Source organism: Manihot esculenta, chromosome 4 (genome assembly GCF_001659605.2).
Source record: "Manihot esculenta cultivar AM560-2 chromosome 4, M.esculenta_v8, whole genome shotgun sequence".
In the NCBI taxonomy this organism is placed as follows: Eukaryota; Viridiplantae; Streptophyta; class Magnoliopsida; order Malpighiales; family Euphorbiaceae; genus Manihot; species Manihot esculenta.
Window position 1 is genome coordinate 31,747,634 of NC_035164.2, and position 13,022 is coordinate 31,760,655.

Here is a 13,022-nt window from a genome sequence, read left to right on the forward strand (position 1 = left end):
TTTTAGTTCTTAATTTTATTTTTCCACAAAATTTGCGTTTAGATCTCTAAGGCTGCTTCTTTCAGGGCCTCATATGCTTTTATTTGTGGCTTTATTTCTTACGCCTAGAGGCCTGTAACCTCTGAATGGGCATTGTTACCACCATCTTCCAACCAAATTTTCCATCAATAAATTGATAGCTTAAAAACAAAGTATACAGATACAGACCACAAATTAAGGCAATTAGTTTCGAAATAACACAACAAATTGTAACTACACATATTACCCCGTAACAATATAGACAGATGTCCATATTTAAAATCTATAGAACCAAATACTCACAGATTTAATTTTGTGATAAGTATATCTAAGTAAATCTGAAAATTCTTAACTTTATTTTCATAATTTTCAATTGTTAATTAAAAAAAAACAAAATTCAAACCTTATTATATTAATAAATATTTTTCTTAGGAAAAAGGTAGATACCCTTTTATGCAATTAAATATATACTACCAGTACCCTGCTATTCCATGTAGAAATTTTTCATGGAATAGCAAACCTATAACCTATAATACATAAATTCCAAAAATTAATAACTATTTAATTATTAAAATAATTAATCAGTAATCAATTTACTTTAACTCATTTATATTATAATAATTATCTCTAAGATTGAGAGAATTCAAATTATCAAAACAGTTCTAATATTAGAATAGCCGCAAAAAAATTAAACTATCCGAATTTAACATTCTGAATTCGATTAAAAATTAATTTAAATTATTCGAATTCATTTCAAACCAGATTATTATTATTTGAATTCGATTAAAAATTAATTTAAATTATTCGAATTCATTCCAAACCAAATTATTATTATCCGAATAAATCTATATCAGTTTAGTTTTATATATTTTAATTAATAATTTATATAAAAAAATATTTTTTATTAATAATTTTTATTTAAAAAATTAAATATTTTTAAAAAATATTTAGACTTTAATTTTTAAATAAAAAATATAAAAAAATTATAAATATTATTATAAAATATATTTTTTTATATTAAATTAATTATTTATATAAACAGTTTGGATACTGTGATTATAAAATTCGAACTCGATTCGAACTCGCAATGAGTATTATTTTTTTAAAATTAAATTTATTCTAAATTTTATTATAATTATTTAAATTCATATTATTAGAATTTAGTTGGTCAACTAATCGAAAATATCCTATCCGTTTTTAATCCCCGGGTGTAATTAACTTTCTCATAACAGGATATATGTATATAACACTGAGCACAGCACTGTCCTGTTGTTTTTTCTTTTATTCAACTATAGTTCCACATTAACTAGACCTCTTCTCTCTCTCTCAAGAGAAAGATACAGTAGTCAGTGACAAGATCATGGTACAAACTAAGAAGTTCAGAGGTGTCAGGCAGCGACACTGGGGCTCATGGGTCTCTGAGATTCGTCACCCATTATTGTACATTTCAACAACTCTATATATACATATATTCATCTCTTCTTTTGTTTTTTTCAGCTTTTGTAGTGCTGCTCTGTACTTGATTGTTACTGCCATTTCTTGGAATAACAAGGGTCTATTTGATTTTCTTGATTAATTAACTATTATTGGTTTGTTATATAGGAAAAGAAGGGTGTGGCTGGGAACTTTTCAGACAGCTGAAGAAGCAGCCAGAGCCTACGATGAAGCAGCAGTTTTAATGTGTGGTCGTAATGCCAAAACAAACTTCCCAGTCTCCACAGATCAACAAGGCTTGCCTTCGTTGCTCAGCGCCAAACTCCGCAAGTCCTGTAAATCTCCATCTCTCACTTGTCTCAGGCTTGACAATGAGAATTGCCAGATCGGAGTATGGCAAAAGACTGCAGGGCCACAGTCCAGTTCGAACTGGGTTAGGATAGTCGAGCTCGGAGAGAAATATGCACAAGCAACACAGTCTAACTTGCCTGTCTCCGAGACACGTACCCCACAAGAGAAGATGCCCGCCAAAGAAGGTCATGGTGACGATCGCGGTGACAGTGACTCAGATGAGGAGAAGAGAGTTGCATTGCAGATGATAGAGGAACTACTCAATTGGAACTAAACTAGCTCAGTGATTAGTTAGCTAGATAGCTTCCATTATTAATGCATGTGAAAATACTGTTCCATTACATTGTGTTTGTTTGCTCAAAGTTGGAGCCAAGTGCTTTAAGTTCCAAAGGAGTGCATATTAATCTTATCTACATGTGTTTGATAAAGAGACCTCTTCATTATTCCCTTCCACCATTTTCATTCTTCATATAATGGAGATTAATTATGATTAGCTTTGTCTAAATCAACACAAATTGCCTGCTTGTTTCCATGATCATAGTAAGAGTTTTCATTAGCTCATTTATATCTTAAACATATCTTCAAACAACTCTCTTGCCATAATAATTGGGAGAGGAATAAGGATTTGATAATGCTTTTTAAAGAATAACAAAGGAAATATTTCCTGTTAAAACAGATTGAAGGAATTAATCTTTACTACAAAAATGCAATAAGTCCATGTGACAGTTGATAGATTTGAAAATTCCCAAAAATCCAATCAAGCTGGCATTATTATGAGTGAAGAGTTTCAAAAATTTCAGCAAAAATTCTCTTATACATTTGGAGCTTTGAAGGCCATGTGGTGGAGATTGAAGAGAATTGTTAGAGGCAGCAACACATGCACTTGCAAGGAAATAATGAAAAGGGAAAAAATAGAGAAGGAGTGGGGATTCTGATTTTTATTTTATGCAAAAATTGTGAAAGTAATAGTGTTGGTTTTAATTATTTAACTAGCTATATATAGAAGTTAGGTATCTTTTTCTTTCATACTTCTCTTTTGGCTGGGGCAAAATTAATCAATTTAATTACCACTCATAATAATTTTCCCAGCTAACTTGGACTACATACAAAAAATTTTAAACGAAGGAAAATTTATATATAAAAGAATTCAATCCCTATATATATATATATAGTTTAATGGTTTAATAAAAAATCATCTCTTAAGGGAAAAAGAAAAAGTCGAAATGCAAGGGTTATTTGCAATTATTACATAGGTAAGGGGTTTTAAAATAAATAATCGAATCTTTGAGGCATAATTGTAAATCCATAATTTTCTGTGTAGGCCTTTGATTTTGATGAGTTGTGCTGATCGCTGAAGAAGCAAACATTCCGAGTTCTCTTTGAAGCAGAAAACCCAAACGCAAACGAAGAGATAGGCCCAGAAAAACATGATACTTGCTGTATTATTTGCAAATGTTGAAGGCAACATCTTGATTGAACGGTACGCATAAATCTACTACCTCGAATCCTATTACGCCACGCATCTTGCTTCATGTGTTTGAGTCTTATTAGATCAATATAACCTCATTTTTGAGCTGCTGTGTCCTTGTTTTTTGTTTAATTTGTTCGATTTTATTGGTTTTGAACACCCTTTTTGTTAGATCTTGCTGGGTTTTTGTTGAACTTGAATTCTATAAATGTTGCGGTTCTCCTTTTACTTGCTCAAAATTGGTCGGAATTTATATGCCATGCTATTGATCTTAGAATATATAATTTGTTTGATCCAACTTTTGAGGAGATTCAAATGATTTCTTATTGGTAATTTCAGCTAAAATGGTACCCAAATGGATATGATATCTTTAAGGGGTATAATTTCTAGTGAAACATATAGATCCTGAATGGTAAAAGTCTGTGGATGTAAGATGCAAGTGCAAATGCGTGGGTTTGATACTTGCGAGAGGACATGAGAAGATGCTGGCAAATATGATCTTAGGACCATTTCCAGTTTTTCTCGACCAAGCCCACATTTTGTTGTGACTAATACTGGATGATGGACTTAAATGTGGCCTTGAATTTACCTATAAGCAGCAGAAATGAATACTGAAGAAATAGTCCGCCTTTCCTATGTTATTCTGGAGAGAGGAAGGTTGGTGATACTAGTTTTACAAGCCTTGGAATATCCCATCTGGAATGCAACTGTATCATAATATTTGAAAAAGAAAGTTTTGTGTAAATGACCTTGAAATTGTCTTGTTCAAGCAGGAGTCAGCCATCAGTTTAACAATCCTCATGATCTCACTAGGAGTTTTTAGGATGTGACCAAAATGGTCATCATATTGATTCTAGTGTTCAATTGTTAATATAATTGCAGGTTTAGTGGAGTTCCAGCTGAGGAACGGCTGCATTGGAGATCTTTCTTGGTTAAACTGGGGGCAGATAATCTTAAAGGTGTTAAAAATGAAGAGCTTCTTGTTGCTTCCCATAAGTATGTATACTTCCGTTCTCTTAAGAGCATCTATTTAAGTGCAACTAATCCTGTTACAGTTTGAAGTGAAGTATGTTTTTGATTTGGATAACATATGTTACATCTATATGCAATATAGATTGTATCGATCACAGAGTGCTATTTGTTTGGTTGTTTGATCCATGGTTTCTGGATTTCCTGTTTCAATTTTCTAAAACCACTGATATTTGGACTGTATCTTTGGTGTGTCCATTGTTGACAAAGAAGAACCTTGAAAACTGCATCGAGAAGGTAGTGAATCTGTGTTTGAAATATGTCATTCCACTACTTATATTGTGAGCATAATTTTAATTGAATTTGTGCAAATTGCAATACATATAAAACTAGATCTCTACATATTTTCAACGTAAAATAAACAAGGTGTCTTTTGTTTGAGAAAATTGTATTTGTAAAATTTTTTATGGTTTTTGTGTGTTAAATTGAACTTCCTGCTGCCAAATTCTGTCATCTGATTGTTATTAACAAAATTATTTGCAGTTATGATCTAAATTGTATTTATAGGGATCTGTAGGGCATTTGGAAGCCAAGTCATTATTTCTTTTTCATTGTGAAATCATTTTAGGATTCATTCAAAATGTTCTCTTACCAGGTCAGTTTATATCGTGTACACAGTGCTTGGGGATGTCAGCATTTTTGTCGTTGGCAAGGATGAGTATGATGAACTTGCCTGTGAGTATACGGAAATTCCTTTGTTTACCCCTTGTTGTTTTTGCAAGGACATATACTCGGTTAAGCTTACTGATGACAAAATTCATTCTGAGGTTGAAGACCATTTTAAGTGTGACCTGCAACCGAAGCTTCCATTTTTTTTTCTCTTTACCTGAAGTTTCTGACATGCAGTGAAGACCAGGTTCAGCTCATATATTGGGTTTACTAGCTTGTCACTTATAACTGCCTACTATAATGGAAATTTGGTGCTTTAACTTAGAAATAAAGGAAAATTATTTGATACCTCTGTTTCCTGAGAAATCATGGTGGCGGCTGTCTGGACTGTAATGTGAAAATTTTAAAAAAGAAAAAACAATGGAAAGAATTAGAAGATGTAGATAATTGATTGTATTACTAATGATCATCTGGGTTTTTCTCTAGTGGCAGAAGTCATTTTCTCTATTACTTCAGCCGTGAAGGATGTATGTGGGAAGCCTCCAACTGAGCGCCTTTTTCTTGACAAGTATGGGAAGATATGCTTGTGCCTAGATGAAATTGTTTGGAAGGTAAAATTAACAAGTTGAGAGAACTTTTGTTGTCTATTTGGCATTGAGTTTAAACCTACTTGTTCATTAGGTTACAATTTTTAAGATCAAATCATGTCAGAACTGTTTAAAATAAATAATAATTGCTTCCTGTTAGCATCAATATAGTGCTTTTCTTAACAGTTATAGCAACAAAACCAAGTAGATTTGGAATCTTTAAAACAAATAGGAAACCAGAAAATTGTCTGATATATCTGAGGTTTTGTCCACCCTTGATTATAATTAAATTGATTGATGCTGATATCATAAATTCTCGATCGTAATATGATGACTGGTGCACATATATCTCCTCTTGTATTTGGCTAGAAACATGGGGCATCTAAGCATTGTTATAAAGCTATGTAATTTGGCAACTGCCTGCTGGAGAACTTCACATTTTGCTTCTGTTATTCTTACATCTTCAATTGTTCCCTGCTATTTCTTACATCCTCAAACACTCATTTTCTTTTTCATTATATGAAGGGATTGCTGGAGAATACAGATAAAGATAGAATTAGAAGACTAATGAGATTGAAACCTCCTACAGAGGTCTGAGTCCTAAATCTGCTTGTAGCGACCAGGCAAATGAAAGATGTATTTTTGTATAACATTGAAAACATTGTGGCTTTATTATCTTCGAGTGATCACCTTTGTTCCTGATCTGTACTGTACATTTTCTAAACATTCAACTGAAGCTGTTAGATCCAAGTATTTTGTTTTACCAGTGATTATCATTTACATCGATGTGGCTGCCTTAGTAACAGTTGAAAAGGGTGCGGTTATTATACTGTCTATCTCATATGGTTAAGTATTTTCCGTTGGCTTAGTCACAATCTCCTCGTTTGACGATTTATTTTGCAAAAAGAAATTGAAATAAAATTTTACCAAATTATGCAAAATATCTGTAATTTTATAATATATATAAAAATGTGAATATAGGGTCGAAGAGCAGTGAAGCATTAGAATCTCAGCAGTTGCTCTCCGAAGAGCAGCTTCGTCTTACGCCATTTAATGTTTGATTAAGGCGTGCTTAGCGTCACTGGCATTTTGGTTTGACAGCAATTGGGGCTAGTTGCTACTCATGGGCTTACCGTCATCGTGCACTCAAGCAAGAGCTGTTGAAAGCATCGTTGTGTCGTTAGTCGGCAATGCTAACATCTGGTCTAAGATCATAGTGGGACCCACTATTGTACGTTTGAACATTTACTCGTACACACTTATTCATTAATTATTGTTTTATCATACAATAATAAAATTTCTGAAAAAAAATAAAAATAAAAGAGGGAATGGAGATTTCTAGAACGTATGTCATCTTATGTCCAGGTTCATCAGCCTATCATAAAATAATATTCGATTAAATAATTCTATATACATATCAATCTTGAAATAATATTTAAGTAGGAATTAAAATTTCTTGTTAGTCAAAATTTATTCCTATAAAAATTCATTCCATCTAATTCAATATTGGCCGGCTAGCTAAGCAAATAATTAAGCCACTAAAATTCCATTTTAGTTAATCCCAAGCTATTAATACTTGTAATTACAAGCTGAAACTGTTTGGATTTGTTTGGAAATGCAGTCACATTCTTGAATCCAACGTTGTAATTGTCCACAGCACAAGCTCCAGTAACTACATGGTGAGGAGAAGCATACAATAATGTTTAAGCAAACAATTTTCAATTGGTTTAAGGAAAGATCCTACCATGTTTCTGCTCAGGACAGATTTGACTTCCAATCAAATTACACAATGGTTCTGCCTTAATTACCATTCAATTTAAGTAGTTGTCTTATTTAATTTGGTATAGTATATTTCTGCTTCCCTATATATTATTAAAAAAATTTTATGGCATTGTAAATTTTGAAAATATTTATAAACTGGAATGAAAAATTTCAACTCAGTACATAACCTAAAGCTTACCAATCCACAAAATCTAAATTTAACCTGAAGCTATCACATGAAATTCATTCCAAGCCTGTAGGGTTTGGTTGGATCGGTTTCTAAAAAAATTCGATCAGTGAATATCCCTAATTTAAGAAGGGACAAGAGGTTTTTTTTTTTTTTTTGTTAATAATAAAGTAGATAGGTATAAAAAAGTTGTGTACCCTATTGAATTTCGTCTAGGTTTTCGATGGTCTCAAGGATAAATTAGCTTAGTTAAGCATAAACATGAAGTACGACAATTATATTCTCTAGGACAGAGAATATGCTGGTAATAAAATTTGATTATATATGAACAAGTTTTAACTCATCCTCTTCTCCAACATTGAGGGTTGAGTCAAGAAGCTGTTGAATTGGATCAGATCAAATCAAAGATGAAGTACGGAAAATGGCTTCGTGATGAGATTGAGAGAACCTTTCCTGAATGGAAAGGTCAGTTCATCTCTTACAAAAAGCTGAAGAAGCAACTGAAGTTGATCAACAGTAGATGGCCGAGATTTGCCACCACAAGATTTTTGGAAGTTAATAATATGAGACTCAGCATTGGATTTACCAGATTACTAAATAATGAGCTGAATAAGATTAATATGTTTTATTTTGATAAAGAGGAAGATTATATTATTAGATTAAAGGTATTTTGCTGGTCATTTTTGCCTGGTTTGCTGGTATAGAATATTTTGGTTTGGAAGGTGTTTGACAAAATGGGTTGCTGGTTGCAGGAGCTGCAAGATAGAGCTGAAGAGTTGGCTAGTGATGAAGAGAAGCTACAAGTGCAGAAGGATATCTTAAAATTTCATGGAGAGATGGTTCTGCTGCTCAATTACAGTGTTCTTAACTTCACAGGTGCGTCCTCTTTTCTGCTTTTTCATGCCTTTTTGGTTGAATTTGGAGCAATATTGATGAAGATGTTGAACATATATTGAACCAAAAGTTATTTGGAATAATTTTTTTTGTAAAAAAAGAACTGAAATGAAATTGGGAGAATGCAATTTATGATTCAGAAAAGTTTAGGAGCTTCCTATGAGAAACTATTCTTAGTTGGAGAATTTGAAAGGATTTTAAGTTGTTGCAACTTTTGTAGATCAATTGGATAGCAAGAAATCTAATAGAATGAGTTTTTGCTATTGTTAAATATTAACTTTTTTGGGTAAATATTTAATTTCATGTTCAATTTCAACTTTCAAATTAACCTAGAGATCTCAATTTTGCTCAAATATAATTTCTAAACTGAATTTCTTGATTTTTAAACTTAGATTAAAGAGTAAGAAAATCAATTTCTTACATTTGATTAATACTCAAATTAAAAAGTAGGAAATCATCTTTTAATAGTTTGATTTTCTTGTTAATGCTCAAAAACAGGACTGATCAAGATTGTTAAGAAGCACAACAAGAGGACAGGGACAACCTTTCAGTTTTCCTCCATGCCAAGGGTTATGCAGCAACCATTCTTCTCCACTGATCTGCTTTACAAGCTTATGAGAGAATGTGAAGAAATGCTCGGTCGTCTCTTTCATCCACAAGACCCTTAAGGCCATGCCCATGTACTTGGGGGCATTAGAGCCATTCACTTCTCATATTTTTCTCTTCTATGGCTGTATTTACACATCAGCACAATATCCTCTAATAAAAAGGCTGTGGATAACAAAGATCAATAATATATATATATTTATATAGTTAAGCTTAGAAATTTATACGCCATATGTTGCCATTTGTCATGGCTAATATTTTGATAAATGTGTATTTTATTGCTTCGTTTGTTATATTAGTTTGTCAATTTTTTTTTATACAAAGGAGGTTAATCTAATAAAAAATAAAAGACTATTCAAAATTAAGTTTAATAACACCTTCTGGTGGAGGGGATCAAGACTCAGCCGGATTATGATCCACTTGATCTAAAATAGCTGCCTTATAATCTTCCAGATGATTTAGAGCAATCGCAATAGAGTCATAAGCATCAATGCTTATTTTCTCAAAAACATAGGCATCCTACGTTTCCAAATTTGCCATATAAGGAAGCTAGCCATTTGGATAGCCTCAGAGTCGTCACTTCTAGTCTTCAAAGGAGATGTTAAAACCTCCCAGCAAACTTTAATGTCATTGCCCATAATGAGAGAAGATTTTAGACGAAGGGGCGAGTTGTACCATATAGCAACAGCATGAGGACATGAAAAGAAAAGATGGCATGTAGATTCAATTTCCTTACAGAAAGCACATTTTTCATCCAATGCTGGAATGCGATCATGGATGTTTTTATTTGTTGGAAGCTTATCACTTAAGCATGACCAGAGGAACATTTTAAGCTTGGGGGGAAGGGATAATTTCCAAATCTCTTTCCAGAAGGATTCCATCTGAGAGGAGGAACTAGGGCCCGGAATGGAAGGAGAGGCCAAAGCATTATGAATCTCCTTAGCTATGTGATACTCAGATTTAACGGAATAGTGCCCATGGATAGAGAAATGCCAAATAATCTTATCCTCACATTGGAAATGACTCACAGACAAAGCAAGAACATTTTCAATTTCCTCTTCTTCAAAATTAGCTCGAAGGATTTCTATGTTCCAAGAGTGGGAGGTATTATCAATCAGATGATTAACTCGTTGGATGCTTGGATTATGATATCTTCTAACCCTTGGGTAGAAAGGAAAGCTTTTGGTAATCTATCTGTCCTTTTTGCAAAGAATGGTCTCTCCACTACCAGGTTGCCACCGAATACCTTGTAAGGTAATATCTCTTCCTCACAAAATACTTTGCCAGCGCAAGAAGGCATATTTTCTTTTTTTAGCTTCCCCACTACCAGTCTGAAAAATATTTTCCTTTGATTATTCTATCCATAAAAGAATTGGGTTTAAAAAAAAAACTTTTTTTTTTAACTTTTATTATTATTATTATTATTTTTTTTTTTTTTTGAGGGGAAGTTTTAGTTTACTCTTTGGAAGTAAACTCGTTAACCAAACGAGACCTGAATATGTGTTTTGATGTAGTTTAGTTTTGATTTTTGATTTTGAAAAACTACGTAGTTTTGAGAACTTAAGAAACCTAAAACGCTCATCCGTTCCTTCCTTTCTTTTTCACTTGGCCTCTTGCACACGATTCCTTCCCAAGTCACCATCTTTGAGTTGAGATCGATCACTTCTCCGACTGGTGAACGAGTTCCTACCTTCTTGTTATTTTCCTCTCCTTGACGTCGACGCTGGCTGCCGCCAAGGCGCGATTTTGAGCTTTTGGTGCTGCTGCTATTCTCCGCGAAGCTTCCCTATCGAATTCTTTGTGCTGCCGCCCTTTACGACCTCAGGTTCGTTGATTCTTTTGCCCTTTCTACGTTCTGAAATTAGTGAAATTGGCAATCTTGGTTCAGATTTCTGTGCTTTTTTTTTTTTTTTCAATGGATTAACATTGGGGATTCTGGTGGGAAGAGAATATGACTTGGACACTTGGTGGTTCTCCCAACTGCTGCCTATATCTCCATTTTTGAAGCCTTCTTAATCCTTGTGCTGCTTGCCCCCCCCCCCCCCCCCCCCCACAAAAAAAAAAATTATGTTAAATTCTATGGGTTAACTTTTTAGTTGTGTTTTTCTCGTTAAAACTTTAAGACTTTTGAATTAGATTATAATTGTCGAGCAACAATTGGTATAATGTGTATATATATATATATTTCCATGAAATTACTCTGTTTTGTTGTAACTAGAATAGATTTAACTGGGTTTTATTAGTTGAATTTGTAATCCAACTGTGCTCACAGGATAAGTTTTTTGTAATTGCTTTTTGTTATACCATGTATAACTATTTTCTTTGTTTTTCCTTTGAATAGGAATGAGTCGATTACTGGGTCAAAAACGAAAACAGACAGATTCAAAATCTCCAGCTGAATCTCTGACAGAACAAGAGCGTATCCTCTATAATGTGATAAGAAACAAACAAGACATGGGGATCTGGACACGAGACATGAAAAGAGAAACCAGTCTTCCTGACAATGTGGTTAATAAATCATTGAAGGTACTTCAAGCCAAGAATTTGATAAAAGAGGTGGTAAACATCCAAAACAAGGGGAGGAAGCATTACATGGCAACAGAATTTGAGCCATCAAAGGAAATCACAGGAGGGACATGGTATGTTGAAGGGAACCTTGATACAGAGTTTATACAGATTCTGAAAGAGCAGTGCACAAAGCAAATATACAAGCTGAAAGTTGCTACATTGGAGGGAATTACAGATTCTATCAAAAGGAGTGGAGTGTTGAATGTTGAGTTAACAAAGCAGCAAATTGATGAGATTGTGAAAGCATTAGTTTTGGACAATGAAATCATAGAACTTAAGAGTAATGGCATGGGGGAATTTGCTTCTATCCCAGTAGGCAAAATTTGTTATAAATGCATTAGTAAAGGAAGCGGTGGAGGGGAACCAAAAATTGGGGCAATGGCTTCTATCCCATGTGGAGTTTGTCCGCGGATACATCAATGTACACCTGATGGCATCATCTCTCCTCAAACTTGTGTCTACTATAACAAGTGGTTGGATTTTTAATTTGATTGTTTCAGCTAAGAAAATTTTGGCATGGTTTTGCATATTTAATGGCCCCAAAGTTTCATTTTATTGATGACATTAATAGTTTGAAACTTTAGTATGGTCCTTGAGAGTTACCCCCCTGTTTCCCGTGTTTATGGTTGATTAAATGCAATGCGATTATGCCTCATGATTCAGCCTTAATGCATTTGGTCTGTTTGATTGAACATTGAAGTTTCGCCTTTGAATGGTTGGAATTTGGGAAATCATTTTCAGCTGTTCTGTTGCTTCTCCCAACAGTTGGATAACAATAACAATGTCTTTGCTCTTCAGATTATGAGGGTTAAGTGCTGATTGTTTTATGTTAGATATCTCAAGGATATCAACCTGATCATGGGTCTATTTATATAAAGCAAAATGCATAATTTACTCTCTCTCTCAACTTTATCTTATCTTCTTTACCTTTTCTGCCTTCAAATTATCTAATAACTTGATTCTTGTGACCCTAGAATGACTCGTTAGTTATTGCGGTATGTACCTACACTGCAGATATTAAGCTATTCCCACCTTGAAAGTTGAAGGGGTAAATATAATAATTATAAAGTTTACTGGATAAAGGGTTATTTGCGAATAGATGAGTGGTAAATTCTAAAGCAATATTATTTTATTTTATCTCATACTGGAATTAGGTTGTAGTAAGGGCAAACATGAATATGGAAATGTCTATTGATCGAGATCTCATTGCAATACTAGTTTTTTTATTTTTATTTTTTACCAATAAGCAAGGTGAAACAAATATAGTGTTGCAAGATCAAATTACAAGCCCATCACCAATTCAGCCCATAATACGGTACCCAACTCAATTCTATCAGTCTAAACTCGAACCATGAAGCGCTGTCAAACTGCATTTCTTTGGATTTTGATTCAAGGCACCGACTATCAGCCACCAAACACCGCCAAACCGCTCATCTCCAATTCGGAGCTAGACACCAACCATCGTTTTTCATGGTCGACAACACCGAAGAAAGATTAAAAAAATGTCACA

The 13,022-nt window shown here is 33.6% G+C and overlaps 4 protein-coding genes across 4 annotated transcripts; all 4 read left to right on the forward strand.

Annotated features, from left to right (window-relative positions):
• The first annotated feature begins 1,378 nt into the window (after positions 1 to 1,378).
• Positions 1,379 to 2,224, forward strand: LOC110612524 (ethylene-responsive transcription factor WIN1). Its single transcript, XM_021753297.2, has 2 exons — positions 1,379 to 1,458; positions 1,621 to 2,224. Exons 1-2 carry the CDS (start codon positions 1,379 to 1,381, stop codon positions 2,075 to 2,077), a joined length of 537 nt encoding a protein of 178 aa, XP_021608989.1. The 3' UTR covers positions 2,078 to 2,224.
• A 900-nt stretch (positions 2,225 to 3,124) lies between these two features.
• Positions 3,125 to 6,280, forward strand: LOC110612887 (TSET complex member tstD). Its single transcript, XM_021753725.2, has 5 exons — positions 3,125 to 3,283; positions 4,154 to 4,267; positions 4,896 to 4,975; positions 5,396 to 5,520; positions 6,022 to 6,280. Exons 1-5 carry the CDS (start codon positions 3,231 to 3,233, stop codon positions 6,091 to 6,093), a joined length of 444 nt encoding a protein of 147 aa, XP_021609417.1. The 5' UTR covers positions 3,125 to 3,230; the 3' UTR covers positions 6,094 to 6,280.
• Positions 6,281 to 7,615: 1,335 nt separating this feature from the next.
• Positions 7,616 to 10,256, forward strand: LOC110614134 (SPX domain-containing protein 1). Its single transcript, XM_021755618.2, has 3 exons — positions 7,616 to 8,109; positions 8,197 to 8,320; positions 8,837 to 10,256. The coding sequence occupies exons 1-3, from the start codon at positions 7,852 to 7,854 to the stop codon at positions 9,004 to 9,006; spliced, it is 552 nt and encodes a 183-aa protein (XP_021611310.1). The 5' UTR covers positions 7,616 to 7,851; the 3' UTR covers positions 9,007 to 10,256.
• A 125-nt stretch (positions 10,257 to 10,381) lies between these two features.
• Positions 10,382 to 12,419, forward strand: LOC110612941 (DNA-directed RNA polymerase III subunit RPC6). Its single transcript, XM_021753804.2, has 2 exons — positions 10,382 to 10,769; positions 11,286 to 12,419. Exon 2 carries the CDS (start codon positions 11,288 to 11,290, stop codon positions 11,996 to 11,998), a length of 711 nt encoding a protein of 236 aa, XP_021609496.1. The 5' UTR covers positions 10,382 to 10,769; positions 11,286 to 11,287; the 3' UTR covers positions 11,999 to 12,419.
• Positions 12,420 to 13,022: the final 603 nt, after the last annotated feature.

Bases quoted from the DNA above. Each gene is read 5' to 3' on its own strand.
- LOC110612887 (XM_021753725.2), top strand. From the start codon at position 3,231: ATGATACTTGCTGTATTATTTGCAAATGTTGAAGGCAACATCTTGATT. The intron at 3,284-4,153 runs GTACGCATAAAT...ATATAATTGCAG, and splicing joins GGCAACATCTTGATTGAACG to GTTTAGTGGAGTTCCAGCTG. The intron at 5,521-6,021 runs GTAAAATTAACA...CATTATATGAAG, and splicing joins TAGATGAAATTGTTTGGAAG to GGATTGCTGGAGAATACAGA.
- LOC110612941 (XM_021753804.2), top strand. From the start codon at position 11,288: ATGAGTCGATTACTGGGTCAAAAACGAAAACAGACAGATTCAAAATCT.
- LOC110612524 (XM_021753297.2), top strand. From the start codon at position 1,379: ATGGTACAAACTAAGAAGTTCAGAGGTGTCAGGCAGCGACACTGGGGC. The intron at 1,459-1,620 runs GTACATTTCAAC...TTTGTTATATAG, and splicing joins GAGATTCGTCACCCATTATT to GAAAAGAAGGGTGTGGCTGG.
- LOC110614134 (XM_021755618.2), top strand. From the start codon at position 7,852: ATGAAGTACGGAAAATGGCTTCGTGATGAGATTGAGAGAACCTTTCCT. The intron at 8,110-8,196 runs GTATTTTGCTGG...TGCTGGTTGCAG, and splicing joins ATTATATTATTAGATTAAAG to GAGCTGCAAGATAGAGCTGA. The intron at 8,321-8,836 runs GTGCGTCCTCTT...GCTCAAAAACAG, and splicing joins CAGTGTTCTTAACTTCACAG to GACTGATCAAGATTGTTAAG.